The sequence below is a fragment of the Cololabis saira genome, chromosome 11 (assembly GCF_033807715.1).
Source record: "Cololabis saira isolate AMF1-May2022 chromosome 11, fColSai1.1, whole genome shotgun sequence".
Taxonomy (NCBI): domain Eukaryota; kingdom Metazoa; phylum Chordata; class Actinopteri; order Beloniformes; family Belonidae; genus Cololabis; species Cololabis saira.
Window position 1 is genome coordinate 44,319,495 of NC_084597.1, and position 20,616 is coordinate 44,340,110.

The window sequence follows — 20,616 nt, forward strand, 5'->3', positions numbered from 1 at the left end:
TTTGTGTGTCCGCAGGTTCGAGACGTTCGAGGTGAACAGCTTTGAACAGTTCTGCATCAACTACGCCAACGAAAAGCTGCAGCAGCAGTTCAACTCGGTGAGTCGCCGTTCCGACTGCGTGACGCTTCTCTCGTGTCTGCAGTAGGGATGGGAATCGAGAACCGGGTCTTGTTGAGAACCGGTTCTCAACAAAAACCGGTTCTTGTTGAGAACCGGTTCCCAGTGTTTCAATTCCTTGGAATCGTTTGCCTTTTTCGCAAATGATTCCCTTGTCGATTCCAGTGTGCGCGAATGACGTCACCAAGCACGTTGAGCAACGTGCGCATTCACGCCCAGCAGGAAAACACAGGGACAAAGCGGAATAAACGCTCGGAAGTTTGGTTACATTTTACCAAAAAGGATGACAACAGGGCGACAATTCTTGCAATGTGGACATTTCAACAAAGGGGGGAAACTGTTAGGACTCGGCCGGCTGAATCGCTGGGAGCGCGGAGTCAGCCGGCGTGTGGTAAGGCTGATTTATGGTTCCGCGTTACACCAACGCAGAGCCTACGGCGTAGGTTACGCGGCGACACGCACCGTACGGCGTACCCTACGCCGTAGGCTCTGCGTTGGTGTAACGCGGAACCATAAATCATGCTTTAGAAGAGCTGCGCTCTCGGACACGAGGACGAGCCGGCGCTCCTGACACAGCTGCAGTTCGTCAGCTCATCTATGGAGAAGTTAAAGAGCAGTCACCGCTAGCTTCTCCTTTCATCAAGGCACGGAAGAGTATCAGGCCAGAATAGATGAATGTCACCAGCAGTGACTAAGTTTGTGGTGTTGAACATGTTACTGGACATTCTTGTGTAATTGCCACAAAATAATTTGTTGTATTTAGTTAATTTCTACAGAAGAATATTTATTATTTTATATTAAATACATATTTGATATTACAAATCATTTTGTGGGGCCCCCCTGGCACAATCGAGGAGCCTGAAACTGGGGGCGTCTTAACACCTCACTTATATTTTTTGGTTCAAAAATATAAAACAAAGTTGATACTAAAATTGTTTGTTCTCCTTTTTTCCAAATGAGAATCGATAAAGAATCGAATCGTTAAGCAGAATCGGAAAAATCGTATCAATTCCCATCCCTAGTCGGCAGTCGTCCTCACAAAACCACTCTGCGTCCTCAGCACGTCTTCAAGCTGGAACAGGAGGAGTACATGAAGGAGCTGATCCCCTGGACGCTCATCGACTTCTACGACAACCAGCCCTGCATCGACCTGATCGAAGCGCGACTCGGAGTCCTGGACCTCCTGGATGAGGAGTGTAAAGTAAGGTCCCACCGAGCCCACCCGCCTCCCACTGACATCAACGGAGAGGATTCCACTTTCAGCTGCTCCTCTGGGTGTATTTCAGGTGCCAAAGGGAACAGATAAGAACTGGGCAGAGAAGCTCTACAAGCAGAACTCCAGCAGCGCGCACTTCCAGAAACCCCGGATGTCCAATACGTCTTTCATCATCATCCACTTCGCTGACAAGGTGAGTGAGTCGTGGCTAGGGCTGAACGATTTTTGAAAATAATCTAATTGCGATTTTTTTTTTTCCTCAATATTGCGATTTAATATGCGATTATTTTTTCAAGGTCCTGTTCTCATGTATTTTTCAACTACACAAGCAATAAATCAGTTTGTTTTATGATAAACAATGTCAGATTTATATAAAGCACAGATTACAACAATAAAGAAAACAAATCTGTGGCTTTACCTCTTTAACACGTCTACACACGTCTGTACACACGAGTGTTATGGGTCGTTCTCTCTGAACCCAATCACATGACACCAAACCGGGTTAAACTTTAGCCAAAACGAGGTGTAGTTTAATAGAAAAACACAGAAAAACTCCCACAGGGAACAAAAAACCTTCCTCGCAGGGAACTCAGAACTTCATCACAAATAAGTCAAAAATCACAGGGAGAAAAAAACCACCAGCAAACTAACAAACAAACCAACAAAGCTCAGAGTTAACAAAACCAACCAGCAATGAACAACTTGCAGCCCCGCTCTTTAACCTCTCCTCCTGATGAGCTGACGGGCTGCAGGTGGTTTAAGTCTGATTTATGATTCCGCGTTTCACCAACGCAGAGCCTACGCCATAGGGTACGCGGCGACACGCGCACTACGCCGTAGCTCTGCGTCAATTTAACGCAGAACCATAATTCAGGCTTCACAGAGCGACTCCACTGTCCGCCGGCGCGCGCCCGGCTCATGCTCGTCGCCGCGCGCAACCCCTCGCCACGCCGACTCCGCGCTCATATATATATATATATATATATATATATATATATATATATATATATATATATATATATATATATATATATATAATTTTTTTTTAAATATTTTTATCCTGGTTTTTTCCCATTTTATCACCCAGTGCTCCTACCTAACAGTCCTGGGCATTGCCATCCTCTACCAACCCCGGGAGTTCCTGCACTGAGCTCAGGTCTCCTCCTTAACCTGAGGAATGAGCAGCTTCTTTTCACCAGACAGGGTGGGGTTTCTCCGGCCGGACGTAGCGCGTGGAAGGATCACGTTATTCCAGCCAGATCCTCCCACCCCATCTGGAACCCCGGTTGGCCAGAGGGGGCATGTATAACCAGGACTGTTGCATGTTTTTGTGAGGGAGAGAACGTGGAGAACATGCAAACTCCACACAGAAAGATCCTTTCTCCAACTCCACCCAGGGTGTGGGCGCTGAAGTCATGGGGGAACTAACACGCACTTCAGCGCCCACAGCGTCCCCGGCGGGATCGAACCCAGGACCTTCTTGCTGTGAGACGGCTGCACTACCAGCTGCATCACCGTGCCCCCCGCGCTCATATATTTAATAAATGTATAAAGCCCATATATTTATAAAACCCCGTCTGGCCGAGCCCTAACACTGAGGCCATGGTAGATACAGTGGGTTACACGCGGACACTGTTGACTTGTTTTCCCTGCCGGCTCTGTTCACTCGCACATTACGTGACCAGATCACGTAACTGGTCAAATCGCAGCCTTTGCGGTTAGAAAATCTCGTTTTATCACATTGCGATATTATCGCAAATGCAATTAATCGTTCAGCCCTAGTTGTGGCTGATGTCAGCTTGCATGTGCTCCAATGCCAGCATGCAGGTTGAAACCAGTTCCGATGAGGAAACTTTCATTAAAAATTTAAAAAAAATCACCATTTGAGAAAAACAAGAAGAAAGCCAGATGAAGATTTATACTCATAGACACATTGTTGTCATAGCGACTGTCTTTATATCCAAGGTCAGATATTAGTATCTGTGTCTTGGGGGTCGACCGACACATCTTTGATGTTTTTATCTTCATAAAGATGTTTTTACACATTGCACTTGAATGCAGCATTTGGGTTCCAGTCTGCTGCTTTTGTTAACCGGATCAGCCGCTTGTGTCCAGGTGGAATATCAGTGCGAAGGCTTTCTGGAGAAGAACAGAGACACCGTCTACGAAGAGCAGATCAACATCTTGAAGGCCAGCCAGGTAGGAAATAGGACCAGGACCAGGACCAGGATCAGGATCCGCCTGGTTCAGATCCACTGCCCAACTCTCTGACGTGTGCAGAGGAATCCTTGTTCTCATAAACAAAGAGGAATCTGGTGTGGAAACCTGTCCTAAACCACGCTGATGTGGTTCTTTAACCCTTGTGCTGTCTTTGGGTCAAGGGAGGGGGAAGGGAGAAAAGATGGAAGGAAGTAGGAAAGGAAGGGAGGATGGAAGGGAGAAAAGATGGAAGGAAGGGATAAAAGAAGGAAGGAAATAGGAAAGGGAGGATGGAAGGGAGAAAAGATGTAGGAAAGGGAGGAAGGAAGGGAGAAAAGAAAGAAGGAAGGAAGTAGGAAAGGAAGGGAGAAAAGATGTAGGAAAGGGAGGAAGGAAGGAAGTAGGAAAGGGAGGAAGGGAGGGAGAAAAGATGGAAGGAAGAAGTAGGAAAGGGAGGATGGAAGGGAGGAATAAAGGGAGAAAAAATGGATGGAAGGGAGGAGGGGAGAAAAGAAGGAAGGAAGTAGGAAATGGAGGAAGGAAGGGAGAAAAGATGGAAGTAAGGGAGAAAGGAGGGAGGAAGGAATGGAGAGAAGGAAATGTAGAAAATAAGGAAAGAAGGAAGGAAAAGCAAAGAAGGTAATAAAGGAACGAATGACGAAAGGGAGGTAGGAAGAAAAAGGAGGAAAAGAGGAAAGGAAGAAGGAAGGAGAGAGCTGGCCGGAGGAAAGAAGTATAGAAGAATTTTGTCATTTTAACAAGAGTTAAAGCTGGTCTTCAGGAAACTCTGTTGCTTCTCTGCTCCAAACACACCTGGATGTGATTAGTGGACCTTGACAGATTTGAATGGACCTTGATGACCCGCTGATGGTGATCCATAACCACTAGAAACAGAAAGTGTTTCTAGTTTGATGCCCAGCTCAGAAGAAGTGGTGACTGATAGAAGCAGCTGAACCGCCTCCCAATTCCTCTCAGTTTCAGATGGTTGCAGATCTGTTTCATGAGCAGGGCGACGCTCCCGTCGCCAAGTCCTCCAGAGTGAACGTCCGAGCGGCCAAGACTGTCCCCAAATATCCCAACAAGGAGCACAGGAAGACGGTGGGCCACCAGGTGAGGCTCTCGCTCTGCTCTACCTTCTCCGAGCCTCCGGCCGCCGCTGCTCACCGCTTCCCATGTGTTTCAGTTCCGCTCGTCTCTGCACCTCCTCATGGAGACCCTGAATGCCACGTCTCCTCACTACGTCCGCTGCATTAAGCCCAACGACGAAAAGGAGTGCTTCTCGTGAGTTTACTTCCTCATGTTCTCAGAGCTGCGCTGTGGTCCAACAGAAACAGAGGTTTGCTTTACGGGATGAGGGTTTTCAGAGTTTCAGATAAGGTTCTGCAGGTTCATTAAAGCAGCACTATGTAACTTTTCCAGCTTAATCTAATATTTCATCATCATCATTGTGATGGTACATCAATTTCAACAGGTTTAATGAACCTCTGTCATGGTCTGAGGGGTCTGTATCTCCTTCACTGGCACTATGTAACTTTGAGGAGCATGGTAGGAACTCTTCCACACTAAAAAACTACACATTTTTACGGCTTTGACTGCTTTACGGCATACGTCACTTCCCCCTCCTTCCCCATTCGTAGTCCAGACCAAAGCTGGGCGGGGCGTGGAGCGCAGAGCACAGCAGAAGCTGGTGTCATGGCCGAAGCAGCGGAAAAACCAAAGAAAATAAAAGTTTTATCGGAGGAGGCGAAAAAAAGAGAGCTAAATGCCCGGACAAGAATAAACATTGGCCCGGCGTTCACTCGCTGGCGTGAGCTGAAAGACGAGGAGCAGGGCCGCCGCAAGGGGTGTGCGAACCGTGCGACCGCACGGGGCCTCTCGCCCCAGGGGGCCTCGCGCTATGGGCGGTTTTTTTTTTTTTTTTTTTTTTTTTTTTTTTCAAAAATTTTTTTTTTTCGTTTTTTCCCTTATAAATATCAACAGTCACGTTCCATTACAGACCTAAATGTGTACTAGTCTGTGCATATGAATAAATATATGTGCAATGATGCGCGTGTCTGTTGTTCAACACAACTGATCAGACCAAGCGCAGACACAAGCTGCTCTGATCCAGACGGTGGAGTTGGAACAAACTGTCACACAATGTCGAGAGAACGAGACAGGATCAGGAAATTTCCATCAGGGGATGAAAAAAGAAAAAAACGAAAGAAAATGGAAGAGTTTAATGCCTCTCTGAAAGGCTCGTTTGAGAAATGTGTTAAAAAAATCACCAATCCGACCGGGTCTCAAGCAGCCGTGGGGCCCCGCGTCGAGGCAAGCCCAGATGATGATGAGGCAGGGGAAGGTATCCAGTATTTTGATAATTGGAGAGTTAAAATTGCGCATATAGACACCCGATCCGACCCGAAAAACTCAACAATTTTGCGGCGCTCGCTACGCTCACGCGCGAGGGCTCCCCCAGCCATTTCGCACAGGGCCTCGCAAATCTCCCAGGCGGCTCTGACGAGGAGGGATGTCCGACAAGGGAGACAGAATTATTATGATACAAATGTAAATGTAGAGTTCTATGTTCAATAAGAATAGAATGTTTTCACATACAGGGGATTCGTCTTGGGTTTTGGTAATTCTAAAATTACTCACAATATCAACAACAGACACAGAATAATAATAGTGATCATAAAATTGTGTAATTGTCAATGAGGAAGCTTTATAAAATAATAATACAATTGAATAGAATTACAGCACTAGAGGAAAGAATGCAATGCAAAGAAAATGTATAGAACATTTCTAGTATTTTTCCTGAGAACTGTAAAATTGTGCAGGGCTGATTTGCAAAACATTCAGTTATTCAAACGTTATAAAGTATTTTTTTATTTTGTCAGTAAGTATGTTGGACTACTAATTTATGACGAAGTCCCTCTAAAAAACGTGACAGGAAAAAGGTGCAGTAGAACAAAACCAGAGCGTTTTGTAGTTTGGGTAGTCCATCCTGCAAACGACCTGAAAACAGAAAAGTAGTTTTGAAAGTCCGTCCCGTCTTATTTCATTCACTATCGAGACAAATGCAGTGACGGGGACAGGGGTTTTCCGGCAGTACGCGCTGGTGCTCATGGCAAATGTAGTTCTTTCTGGTAAAGCACTACCGCTTTTGTCCAAAGGAGCCGCCAAACTCAACAAAAGATGAAAGTTACATTGTGCTGCTTTAAAACCTGAAATCAAAAACAAGTTTGAGCGTGAAACTGAACCTTCATGTAAACATTTAAACAGTAAATGTTTTTTCTGGTTTCGTTTCTTTATCCAGATGTTTAAGAGACTTTGTTGTACAAACTACAACAAGATGTAGTTGCACTTCCAGGTTTCAACCTCAGTATAGGATAAGAAAAGAAACGGATATAAAAGATATAAAACATACACACAGATATTAAACACACATGCATACCCATTCTGTTTTTCCTGCCCTAAAGTAAAAGACTTATGTAAATCTTTGTGTATTAGTGTAGAATGTGTGCATTGTATTGCTTCAGGTACCACGTGGCTCTTGCCACTGCAGTTAGCACTTCGCTATTTCTGTTCCAGTTACAATGTCGTAACTGTGTGCTCTTGAAATAAGCACAATATTTCATAAATCTAGCAGTCAAATCAAGAATGTGCACACTGTTTCAGTCCAATTTGACCAGTACGCACATATGACTTGGATCTCCTCCAGAAAATTCAACCCATTAAGCACAAAATAAGATTTGCATACAAAACTCTTACTCAAACAGGAAAAAAGGTCAAATTCTAAACAAAGCATTTATGACATTTAAATTATACAGATGTTCCCTCCAATAAAACAGGATTTTTAAAAGCATGAGTCTAGTTTTGCTCTCTAATGTTTAAAATAAAAATCTTTTCTGTTTGACTGCATCTTAAAAGCACAAAAAATAAGTGTGGAAGAGCTCACAATGACCCGAGTCATTGACGCAGCTCAGTTGCTCACACAAACAGGATTGTGTGTTTGTGAGTTCCTGTCGTGTTTCTCTGGAAATGAGAGTCACATGTTTGCGATCAGACTCTGGGACAGACACTCCTTTAGTCTCTCCAGCTGCTCAGTCAGCCAGTCGCTCTGTTATCAGCCGCTTGATGCCCAGCAGGAAGATGAGGTGAGACGACACGCTAAAACTGAACTTTAAACCACAACACGGACAGGATTTAACCGTGTCTCTGATGTCACAGGTTTGACTCTCGGCGAGCCGTGCAGCAGCTCCGAGCCTGCGGAGTGCTGGAGACCATCCGGATCAGCGCAGCCGGGTATCCGTCCAGGTGTGTCCTCGCTCTGATCCCAGGGGCCCACGTGCTGATGGGAACCTGCAGCGTGCCTGACGCGTGTTGTTTCGCATGTCTGCAGGTGGACATACCAGGACTTCTTCAGCAGGTATCGAGTCCTGATGAAGAAGTCGGACATGACGGCGACGGATAAGAAACCGGTGTGCAGAAACCTACTGGAGACGCTGATAAAGGTGAGACACGCTGGATCTCCACCAGAGACCACACAGACATCGGTCAAATCATCCTACGATTAAAAACACACAGCACCAACTGGAAGAAACTCATATTTAATCCTGTAAAGATCATCTCTGTTGAAAACAAAACGCAACACCAAGCAGCTAAGAGATCACATGCAACCACAGAAAACCGTCCCCAGTGACCAGATGCTTCCACCACTAGTCTGTCAGTGGTTTGAAGCCAGGACTCCAGATTGAGTTTAAGATTAAAATTCCCAGAATATTCTAATTTTTTGAGATAGGATATTTGAGTTTTTGGTAAACTGTAAGCCATGATCATCAATATTAAAACAATAAAAGGCTTGCAATATTTCAGTTGATTTGTAATGAATCCAAAATGTATGACATTTTTTTTTTTTTATTGCATTACAGAAAATCACAATATTCTAATTTTCTGAGACAGTCCTGTACATCAAAGGTGCAGCCAAGAAGAGAAGTTCTGGTCAGAGGCTCTCAAGGTTTTAGCAGTTTTATAGTTTGGTTCTTGAAAAGTCTCAATGACACATGTAGACAGTTATGAGTCCATCTAAACCAGGGGTCCTCAACCCTGGTCCTCGAGGGCCGGTGTCCTGCATGTTTTAGATGTTTCCCTGCTTTAACACACCTGATTCTAATTAATCATTGTCATCAGCTTTTCATCCAGGGCTGCACAATTCTGTTGATGACACAGTCACTTGTATCACGGTGCAATGAAGCAGGGAAACATCTAAAACCTGCAGGGACACCGGCCCTCGAGGACCAGGGTTGAGGACCCCTGATCTAAACGTTCCTCTTCAAAAACCTCTAAAAAGTCTTGTGAGATGTTCCAGACTGGATTTCTAGAGGGTCTAGGTTTTAAATACATGAATCCCACCAGATGTCGGCTCTAAAAGTGGCAGATTTGTCTAATTTCTGCTGTGTTCTTGTCAGGTAGGAGTTAAAGTTCATGATGAGTAGCGGACAGATGACAGCATATCACATGACTAAGTCACAGTTAATGTGATGTTTCCACTGTGAACTGATTCCTACCAGGACTGAATCCATCATGACTTAACCATCATTTCATCGTGGGAAACTCATCTGGACTGACAAATGAAAATAACGTCTAACTCTTGGTTACTGGTTCAGTTGGAGCTGAACCTGGACCAGCTGGTTGAGGACTGGAGTCTCCGTTCGTCGGACTATGAGCTCATCCAGGGTTTAGTGTTAGGTAATCCACATCCTTGAGCGTCTTCAGCACACCCTGATACAAATGACTGTCTGTTACCAGACTTCTGCAGGTCTTGATGAAGACCTGATGACGACCATTAACTGGAATCAGAGACATCGTAAACATGCAGGACAGCAGCACTTAAGGACCAGGATTGCATAACCCTCTTGTACTTCCATGTGTCTCAGTTTTATGCTGGAGCTTTTCTCTTCCAGATGTGCAACATGTGCAATCATTGACTAACTTTGAGTTTGTTTCAGCTCATTACTGATTTCAGATATACTGTATTTTCTGGACTATAAGCCGCTACTTTTTTCATAGGTTTTCAACCATGCGGCTTACACAAAGGTTTCCTATTCTGTGGATTTTTCTTCCACCGCTCGGGGCGCTCTAACCAGAATTAGAATCAAAACTAAGACAATCTTATATTGTATATCTTTTTTTTTTATTGTTTTTTTAAAAATAGAGCAGGTGCGGCTTATAATCCAGAAAATACGGTATGTTGTTTTTTTAAGAGAATATAGAATAAGTTCTGACCCTTCAAGCAAACTAAGAAAACCCGGACTTTAAGAGATTGAGTTTCAATGTTTTATCTGGTTTTAAAACCATTTAATTAATCCCGTTCAGGAACCGGACATGTTCCAGTTTGGAAAGACGAAGATCTTCTTCCGAGCCGGTCAGGTGGCGTACCTGGAGAAGCTGCGAGCCGACAGGTTCCGCTCGGCCTGCATCAAGATCCAGAAGACGGTCCGGGGCTGGCTGCAGAAGCTCCGGTACCGGAGGATCCGCAAGTCGGCCATCACCCTGCAGAGATACGGCCGTGGATACCTGGCGCGCAGGTACGGCCTCTGGTTCCACCTGCGCAGCAGCGCCGCTGATCTCATACTGACTAGAGCTCCAGTCAGAAACCACCTTGTTTTCTGCTTCAGAACAGTAGGTGGGAGGAGGTTCCACCAGAACCTGAACCCACAGAGGGTTTGAGTCAACAGTTGAGATTGAAGTTTAACCCTTGTACTGTCTTTGGGTCAAAATGACCCAATTCTTCTATCCTTCTTTTCTCCTGCTCTCTCCTTCCTTCTTCCTTTCCTCTTTTCCTCCTTTTTTACCCTCCTTTACTCCTTTTTCTTCCTACCTCCCTTTCGTCATTGGTTCCTTTATTACCTTCTTTGCTTTTCCTTCCTCCCTCCCTTCCATATTTTCTCCCTTCCTTACGCCCTTTCCTACTTCCTTCCTTCTTTCCTTCTTTCCTTCCTTTCTCCCTTCCTTCCACCTTTTCTCCTTTCTCCCTTCCATCTTTTCTCCCTTCCTTACTCCCTTTCCTACTTCCTTCCTTCTTTTCTCCTTTCTCCCTTCCTTCCATTCCTCCCTTCTTTCCTTCCTACCATCTTTTCTCCCTTCCTTCATTCCTTCTTTCCTCCCTTCCATCTTTTCTCCCATCCTTACTCTCTTTCCTCCTTTCTTCCTTACTTCCTCCTTTCCTTCCTTCCATCTTTTCTCCCTTCCTTCCTTCCTTCCATCTTTTCTCCCTTCACCCTCCCTTGACCCAAAGACAGCACACGGGTTAAAGCAGGAATCTGTTGAGGAAATAAATGTAAAATGTACTTTATTTCTATAGCCCTTTACAGCCAAAGTGCTTTACAGAACAAAACATACAGAAATACAACATACAATCATAAGACTGAGCAAAAAATGAATAGAATAAAAGAGTAAAAAGTGTCACCACACTACTGTGTATTAAAAGCCATTCTAAATAAATAGATTTTAAGTCTTGATTGAAAAAGGCCCAGGTCAGAGAGAGTGCGTAAGTTGAATAAAGGCTTGTGGAAGCAGAAAATAGAATAGACTTTATTGTCATTGTGCTCAGGTTACAATGAGATTGGTTAGGATGTTCCCACTAAAGTGCAAAGGAAGCAATCAAAATAAGAGGAATAAGTATAAGTATAAAAAGCACAGTATAAAAGCAATAAAACAATGAATGGATAAAGTGCAACAAACTGTGACCCAAACATCACTCCCACATCATTCAGAAAATACACCTGTTATGTATTGTCGTGTTATGTTATGCTATGCTATGTTATGTTGCGTATTATTTAACAGTCTATTGGCCCAGGGATAATAGGTGTTTTTGAGTCTATTTGTCCGCTGCTTCAAGACTCTGTTCCTAAGAAGTTATAAAAAATTAATCTGGTGTTCAACACTTTTATACTTTTATTTACAGTTTAATCAGTTGTGCACCTCTTAAAATACCTGCTAGTTGTCCTAAAAGCTGAATATGTGACAGCGTAAGACAACTTTGAACCATTACAGTCAGGAACAGCAGAATATGGGACCTTAAGTCTGCAGGTTTCTCTGTAAGGTGGTTCCATGTGCCGTTCTCCCGCAGGCACGCAGAGTTCCTCCGTCTGAGCCGGGCCGCCCTCATCTGCCAGAAACAGTACCGCATGGTGAGAGAACGACGAGCCTATCAGAGAGTGAGATGGGCCGTCGTCACCATCCAGGCCTACACCCGAGGGATGTACACCCGCAGGATCTACTGGGAGGTACGGCCAGAGGTGGAAAAAGTACAAAAATATTGTACTTAAGTAAAAGTACAAATTTTCTGCTTGAAAATTACTTAAGTAAAAGTAAAAAGTACCCATTAAGAAAATTACTTAAGTAAAAGTATAAAAGTACCTCAACTTAAATATAATAAAGTACAAAAAGTACATGGTGTAAAATGTACTTAAGTACAAAAGTAAAAAGTACAAAATTCAAAGTACGAAATTATTTTCAAAAGGATTGCAAAGAAATGAAGAATCCAAGAATTTGCTTACAACTCTAAATAATGGTGATATTATTCTGACCCCTTTAGCGTTTGTTTCCATTACCCCATTTTAATTTCTCCCTTTGCTCATCACTGCTGCTGTACCCCATTGACCCGCTGACAGGTCCACCCCCAGCCTGTAGTATGCAGTGACAACATTAAGCAACCCCAGCTGATAAAGGATGAGACTTTTGAACTTTTAAATGCCAAAACCACCTTAGAAGGGGTGGAATCAAAGAATGGTGCGCATGGACACGCGTCAGCTGCCGCTCAAGGCTGATTTATGGTTCCGCGTTACACCAACGCTGGTACCCTATGGCGAGGCTCTGCGTCGATTTAACGCGGAACCATAATTCAGGCTTCAGTCCTCATCGGTACTCGACGCGACGGCGGTTCTTCCGGCCGTCCGGCCCGCCTCTGCGGCGCAACTCTCCCGGGAGCTGCGGCTCCTTCTCGGTATATTCACGCGCCCCCCTTCCTTCCCGTCCCCCTTATGGTTCCGCGTTAAATCGACGCACACCTTACGCCGTAGGCTACGGCGTAAGGTGTGCGTCGCCGCGTACCCTACGCCGTAGCTCTGCGCCGGTGTAACGCGGAACCATAAATCAGCCCCCGCTGTGCTGTTCTTTAATTTGTAGCGAGTAACGACGTGTCCAATTTTAAATATAGCGGATTAAAAGTACGATTTTTTTCCTTGAAAATGTAACGAAGTAAAAGTAAAAGTACAGAAAAATGAAAGTATCAATAAAAGTACAAATTCTCAAAAATCTTACTTAAGTACAATAACGAACTACTTGTACTTCGTTACTTTACACCACTGGGTACGGCGGCATGGCAGCGCTTCATCAACACACACACACACAAACACCAGCAGAAGCACTGAGGGCAGGAGAAAACATTTATTTGAGTATCTCTGAATTTGGCAAAGAGGAGGAGCTTCTTCATGTTTTATAACTTATACTTAACAAACTCACAGATAGTGAGAAGGGCCCTCTAGATCCTAACCGGGGGGTTCATATCTGAGTCATAGTCTCAGTTCACATTAAAGTACTTCAATGTTCTTATTAATTTTGTTCTTCCCCTTGTTCTGGATGTGGGCGCTGACCCAAAGCACTACATACAGTTCACCAGCAGCATAAAGATAGTTAAAGATATTAGTGGAGGGAAAAGCCATCATAATCATTCCTAAAGATAACGTGTGTTGTTCTGTTCACTGTACAAACCAATCGCTGAGACTAGTTCAGGGGCCGGATTCACCAATATGTTCTTAAGAACCGTCTTAAGAAATGTCTTAAGATCTAAAATTAAGAATAAAAAAGTTCTTAAGTGCAATTCCTCAATATTTTCTTAAGAACTGTCATTTCTTACGAATTTCTTATTTTTCCTACTTAAGAACTTCTTAAAATATGGCTGTATCAGAAATGGCATACTGCATACTACATGCTACATACTGCATCAGTATGTACTGTATACTGCATACTAAATGAAGGATTCAGTAGCTGCTCCAGCAGACCGTTCACACAGCAGTATGTATGCAGTATCCCAGTCTTTGTTTGTGCAAATGTGTTGAAAAAGGTGATAATAGAGTCTCACCTTTTACACAGAAGAAATTTTAAGACAGGTCAAGGTTGTCTTAAAGTTAAGAAAAAAGTCAAGAACAAATTTGAGAACTTTTATTTCTCAGAAGTTTTTTCTTAAGAAGAAAGTTGAGAAAATACTTAAGAATTTTTTTGGAGAATATGACTTCTTTTTTTTTTCTTCTCAAGACTGAACTTAAGAAAAAAATGACACTTAAGAAGATTTTTTTTCTTAAGAATGTTTTGTGAATCCGGCCCCTGATCTAGAAAGTTCTGGGTTGATCTGAATGGGTTCATTGTTGGTTTGAAGGATTCATGGTTGGTCCTAATGGGGTTCACAGGGAGCCTGGAAGGTATAGGGTTAGTCTGGACAGGTTCACGGTTGGTCTGGACAGGTTCACTGTTAGTCTGGACAGGTTCATGGTTGGTCTGGACAGGTTCACGGTTGGTCTGCACAGGTTCACTGTTGGTCTGGACAGGTTCACTGTTGGTCTGGACAGGTTCATGGTTAGTCTGGACAGGTTCACTGTTAGTGTGCACAGGTTCACGGTTAGTCTGGACAGGTTCACTGTTAGTCTGCACAGGTTCACGGTTAGTCTGGACAGGTTCACGGTTAGTCTGCACAGGTTCACGGTTAGTCTGCACAGGTTCACGGTTGGTCTGGACAGGTTCACGGTTGGTCTGGACAGGTTCACTGTTAGTCTGCACAGGTTCACGGTTAGTCTGGACAGGTTCACGGTTAGTCTGCACAGGTTCACGGTTGGTCTGGACAGGTTCACGGTTGGTCTGGACAGGTTCACTGTTAGTCTGCACAGGTTCACGGTTGGTCTGGACAGGTTCACTGTTGGTCTGGACAGGTTCACTGTTGGTCTGGACAGGTTCACTGTTAGTCTGGACAGGTTCACGGTTGGTCTGGACAGGTTCACTGTTAGTCTGGACAGGTTCACGGTTGGTCTGGACAGGTTCACTGTTGGTCTGGACAGGTTCACGGTTGGTCTGGACAGGTTCACTGTTAGTCTGGACAGGTTCACTGTTGGTCTGGACAGGTTCACTGTTAGTCTGCACAGGTTCACTGTTAGTCTGGTCTGGTTCACGGTTAGTCTGCACAGGTTCACGGTTGGTCTGGACAGGTTCACGGTTGGTCTGGACAGGTTCACTGTTAGTCTGCACAGGTTCACGGTTGGTCTGGACAGGTTCACGGTTGGTCTGGACAGGTTCACTGTTAGTCTGGACAGGTTCACTGTTAGTCTGGACAGGTTCACTGTTGGTCTGGACAGGTTCACGGTTAGTCTGGACAGGTTCACGGTTAGTCTGGACAGGTTCACTGTTAGTCTGGACAGGTTCACTGTTAGTCTGGACAGGTTCACTGTTAGTCTGGACAGGTTCACTGTTAGTCTGGACAGGTTCACTGTTAGTCTGCACAGGTTCACTGTTAGTCTGGACAGGTTCACGGTTAGTCTGGACAGGTTCACGGTTAGTCTGGACAGGTTCACGGTTAGTCTGGACAGGTTCACGGTTAGTCTGGACAGGTTCACTGTTAGTCTGGTCTGGTTCACGGTTAGTCTGCACAGGTTCACGGTTAGTCTGCACAGGTTCACGGTTAGTCTGGACAGGTTCACGGTTAGTCTGCACAGGTTCACTGTTAGTCTGGACAGGTTCACGGTTAGTCTGGACAGGTTCACGGTTAGTCTGCACAGGTTCACGGTTGGTCTGGACAGGTTCATGGTTAGACTGGACAGGTTCACGGTTAAATGGACAGGTTCACGGTTAGTCTGCACAGGTTCACGGTTGGTCTGGACAGGTTCATGGTTAGTCTGGACAGGTTCATGGTTGGTCTGGACAGGTTCACGGTTGGTCTGGACAGGTTCACTGTTGGTCTGGACAGGTTCACTGTTGGTCTGGACAGGTTCACGGTTAGTCTGGACAGGTTCACGGTTGGTCTGGACAGGTTCACGTTTGGTCTGGACAGGTTCACGGTTGGTCTGGACAGGTTCACTGTTGGTCTGGACAGGTTCACTGTTGGTCTGGACAGGTTCACGGTTGGTCTGGACAGGTTCACGGTTGGTCTGGACAGGTTCACGGTTGGTCTGGACAGGTTCACGGTTGGTCTGGACAGGTTCACGGTTGGTCTGGACAGGTTCACGGTTGGTCTGGACAGGTTCACGGTTGGTCTGGACAGGTTCACGGTTGGTCTGGACAGGTTCACGGTTGGTCTGGACAGGTTCACGGTTGGTCTGCACAGGTTCACGGTTGGTCTGCACAGGTTCATGGTTGGTCTGGACAGGTTCACGGTTGGTCTGCACAGGTTCACGGTTGGTCTGCACAGGTTCACGGTTGGTCTGCACAGGTTCACGGTTGGTCTGCACAGGTTCACGGTTGGTCTGCACAGGTTCACGGTTGGTCTGGACAGGTTCACGGTTGGTCTGCACAGGTTCACGGTTGGGGGATTCATAGTTGTTCTGGAAGGGTTTAGTCAGATGGAAGATGGAAGCAGTAGAGTTGCTGCTCCTCTACACCCAGAACCACTCTGGAGAATCTCTCATCTCTGTGTCATCCTAGACCAGCGGTCGGCAACCCAAAAAATTGAAGGAGCCATATTGGACCAAAAACACAAAAAACAAATATGTCTGGAGCCGCAAAAATGAGAAGTCTTGTATCAGCGTTAGAATGAAGACAACACATGCTGCATGTTTCTATATTAGTTAGAACTGGGTCCTCGGCTGCAAATGTAGCCGCTAATGTCTTTCCAGGTGACTCTTTTTGTTACACGAATCTATGGAAGACTATTAGGGCCAGGCAGGAGAAAAATAAAATAATATTTTAGAGGAAGAAGATTTTTTTTTAATTATGCAATTCGAGAAAAAAGTTCAAATGTCGAGAGAAAAAACTTGAAATGTCGAGAAAAAAGTCGAAATGTCAAGATTAATGTTGAAGTACAATCTCGAGAAAAAAGTCGAAATGTTGAGGAAAAAAGTCGAAACGTCGAGAAAAAAGTCAAAATGTCGAGATTATAAGGGAAAGGAAAAGGGAAGAAAAAAGAAGAAAAAAAGGGAAAAATAAGAAAAAAGGAAAACAAAAGTTCAAAAATTTTTGAAAAAGCTCCAGGAGCCACTAGGGCGGCGCTAAAGAGCTGCATGTGGCTCTGGAGCCGTGGGTTGCCGACCCCTGGACTAGAAGATCTTGAGGGGTTGGATGGAGAAAGGGAGTCTGGACCTCTCCGATTAGACTGCTGCTCCACATGGACCTGAATAAGAGATTCAGATTGTGGTACTATTTGTTCTGCAGATACATCTGTCCTGTCTGCTCTGGTCTCTGTTGTTGTTGTTGTTGTTTCAGAGATTTCATTTTTATTTTCTTGAACCTCTGAAGTGGTTTCTTGAAGCTGGCAGTATGCTGCATCACAAGTTTCACATCAGTCTCGTTAATGAAAACCAGGTGGTGTTGAGACGGCCAGGAACAGCAACTGATGAGGGTTGTAAGGAAACATCTGAAACTTTGCTGAAATGTTCAGCCTCTACAGCTGGTTGGGTAGTCAGTCAAAATCTGATCAACATGCCTCGTTCATGGTAAAGAGAAATACAGGACTGTCTCAGAAAATTTGAATATTGTGATAAAGTTCTTTATTTTCTGTAATGCAATTTTTAAAAAAAAAAAAAAAAAAAAAAAAGTCATACATTCTGGATTCATTACAAATCAACTGAAATATTGCAAGCCTTTTTTTATTTTTAATATTGCTGATTATGGCTTACAGTACAGAATATATAAATTTTTTGAGATAGGATATTTGAGTTTTCTTAAGCTGTATTTTTGTTTTTGTAATTGCATTACAGAAAATCACAATATTCTAATTTTCTGAGACAGTCCTGTATGTTTGATGTGATTTAAATATAAGGGAAGCAGTGAAGGTTTCTGCCAGCAGGGTGCAGCACGCCCCCTTGACGCTGCTCCAGGATCTGCAGCTGGTCTACACAGCCCTGTAGCTTAGTAACATCTGATTCACCTTCCCTTTTAAATTAAAACTAGCATATTTAAATGTTTTGCAAACATCATCAAAAATAATCTTAAAAACAGCAACCACTAAACAGTTTAACAGTCTCGCCCTCATAATCACAACAAATGATCCAAATAACCTCACAGACCCACTTCAAAGCAGGAGTCTTTACTTTAAAGATGTGTGAGGATTAATGATTTAGTGTTTCTGGGACCTTTCTCTGGAAGTTAAAATGGACATTTTTGAAATTGGGCTTTACAGAATAAAACGAAACATAAAATGACAGATATAATTCAATTCAATTCAATTTTATTTATATAGCGTCTAATACAACAGAGTTGTCTCTAGACGCTTTACAGAGACCCATACCCAGAACATGACCCCCGAGCAGTTATTACATAAACAATGGCAGGTAAAAACTCCCCTAGTGGGAGAAAAACCTTAAGCCAAACAGTGGCAAGGAAAAACTCCCCTTTAGGAGGGAAGAAACCTTGAGCAGGACCAGGCTCATAAGGGGGGACCCTCCTGCCGAGGGCCAGACTGGTGGGTCAGGGACGGCAACAGCACAGCAGGCAGGTGGAAGCAGCAACGGGATGACCAGGGGTGGGGACCGCAGGCCAGCACGCAGCTCCCGAAGCTCCGGCCCAATCAGCAAGTCCCAGGTTGGGGTGCAGGGTCAGGGAAAGACTTGTGCTCCGTAATGCAAGCTACAAGCCACCCACGACCACCTGCAGGACAAAAGAGAGAAAAGGGAGGAGAAGGGGGGGCCAGCAACGGGATGACCAGGGGTGGGGACCGCAGGCCAGCACGCAGCTCCCGAAGCTCCGGCCCAATCAGCAAGTCCCAGGTTGGGGTGCAGGGTCGGGGAAAGACTTGTGCTCCGTAATGCAAGCTACAAGCCACCCACAACCACCTGCAGGACAAAAGAGAGAAAAGGGAGGAGAAGGGGGGGCCAGCAACGGGATGACCAGGGGTGGGGACCGCAGGCCAGCATGCAGCTCCCGAAGCTCCGGCCCAATCAGCAAGTCCCAGTTTGGGGTGCAGGGTCAGGGAAAGACTTGTGCTCCGTAATGCAAGCTACAAGCCACCCACGACCACCTGCAGGTTCCGGTGTCCGGCAAAGGATGCTGCAACATGGACAAAAGAGAGAAAAGGGAGGAGAAGGGGGGGCCAGCACAAGAAACTACAGGAGCGACTCTGACACACTAAAGTTTACACTACCTAGAGATTTACCAACACCAGCTAGAGGTTTACTAAACACTAACTATAGGCTTTACTAAACAGAAATGTTTTAAGTTTAGTTTTAAAGGTGGAGATGGTGTCAGCCTCCTTAACCCAGATTGGAAGTTGGTTCCATAGTAGTGGTGCCTGATAGCAGAACGCCCGCCCTCCAAATCTACATTTAGATACTCTAGGAACTACGAGTAAACCTGCACTCTGAGAACGGAGAGCTCTGACAGGAACATAAGGCACTATCAGGTCTTGCAAATAATGCGGAGCTAAGCCGTTTTGGGCTTTATACGCAAGTAATAGAATTTTAAACTGGATTCTGAATTTTACGGGTAACCAATGGAGCGACGCTAACACTGGAGAGACGTGGTCTCTCCTGCTAATTCCTGTCAGTACTCGTGCTGCTGCATTTTGGATCAGCTGGAGCCTATTCAGCAAATTACTTGGACATCCTGCTAACAACACATTACAGTAATCTAGTCTAGAAGATACAAACGCATGAACTAGTTTTTCTGCATCACTCTGCGAGAGGATTTTCCTAATCTTTGCAATATTACGGAGATGGAAAAAGGCTATTTTATAAACCTGATTGACATATGGTTTAAACGACAAATCCTGATCGAAAATAACACCAAGGTTTCTCACAGTTGCACTGGAAGCCATCGCAACACCATCTAATCCCTTCCTAAGATGCTCTGGACCAAGAATGATAACCTCTGTTTTATCTGAATTTAGAAGCAGGAAATTTCTGGACATCCAGTCCTTGATGTCCCTAAGACATGCCTGAAGTTTAACTAACGGTTCTGTTTCATCCGGCTTCATAGACAAGTAGAGCTGCGTATCATCAGCATAACAATGAAAGTGTATGCCGTGATTCTGGATTATACTTCCCAACGGCTGCATGTATAAACTGAACAAGATTGGCCCTAGCACTGAACCCTGCGGAACACCATAACAGACCCTTGACTGTTCTGAAGAAACCTCATGTACATGAACAAACTGGAACCTGTCAGATAGGTATGATTTAAACCAACATAGAGCTGTCCCTTTAATCCCAACAACATGCTCTAACCTGTGCAGTAAAATGCCATGATCTATAGTGTCAAAAGCAGCACTGAGGTCCAGTAGAACCAGTATGGACACTAATCCCTTATCTGAGGCCATAAGGAGGTCATTCGTGACTCGAACCAGTGCTGTCTCTGTGCTATGATGCATTCTGAACCCTGACTGAAAGACTTCAAACAGATCATTTCTATACAAATAGTCACATAACTGGCTTGAAACTGCCTTTTCCAGAATTTTAGACACAAATGGAAGGTTGGAAATTGGTCTATAATTAGCTAAGGTGTCTGGGTCAAGAGAAGGTTTTTTAAGTAAAGGTTTAATTACTGCCACTTTGAAAACCTGTGGTACATATCCTAAACTTAGGGATAGGTTAATTTGGTCCAGTATTGTCGTACCAATAAGAGAAAAAATATGCTTGAATAGTCGAGTCGGGATGGGGTCTAACATACATGTGGTTGACTTAGCTCTATTGACGAGTGAGGTCAGCTCAGGGAGGTCTATAGGATCAAAACAGTCTAGAGGCAAGTCAGAGCGTAGGGAAGTCGCTAAAGCTGAAGAAACGCCCACAACCGGCTGGTTGATTTCTTCTCTAATTCTCGCGATTTTACTGTTGAAGAAGCTCATAAAGTCCTCACTACTGAGAGCTGCAGGAATGCACGGCTCAACAGAGTTGTGACTCTTTGTCAGC

General features: G+C 44.6%; 1 protein-coding gene across 3 annotated transcripts in view; it reads left to right on the plus strand.

Annotated features, from left to right (window-relative positions):
* myo5b (myosin VB) overlaps positions 1-20,616 on the plus strand; it is an 84,936-nt gene that overhangs the window by 37,371 nt on the left and 26,949 nt on the right. For all 3 annotated transcript variants that reach the window (XM_061734572.1, XM_061734573.1, XM_061734574.1), the window contains exons 11-20: positions 16-97; positions 1,178-1,318; positions 1,404-1,526; positions 3,449-3,532; positions 4,508-4,642; positions 4,716-4,813; positions 7,745-7,831; positions 7,917-8,028; positions 9,890-10,101; positions 11,646-11,802. In XM_061734572.1, the coding sequence (XP_061590556.1) occupies positions 16-97; positions 1,178-1,318; positions 1,404-1,526; positions 3,449-3,532; positions 4,508-4,642; positions 4,716-4,813; positions 7,745-7,831; positions 7,917-8,028; positions 9,890-10,101; positions 11,646-11,802 (1,231 nt within the window). The remainder of the gene's footprint in view (positions 1-15; positions 98-1,177; positions 1,319-1,403; positions 1,527-3,448; positions 3,533-4,507; positions 4,643-4,715; positions 4,814-7,744; positions 7,832-7,916; positions 8,029-9,889; positions 10,102-11,645; positions 11,803-20,616) is intronic.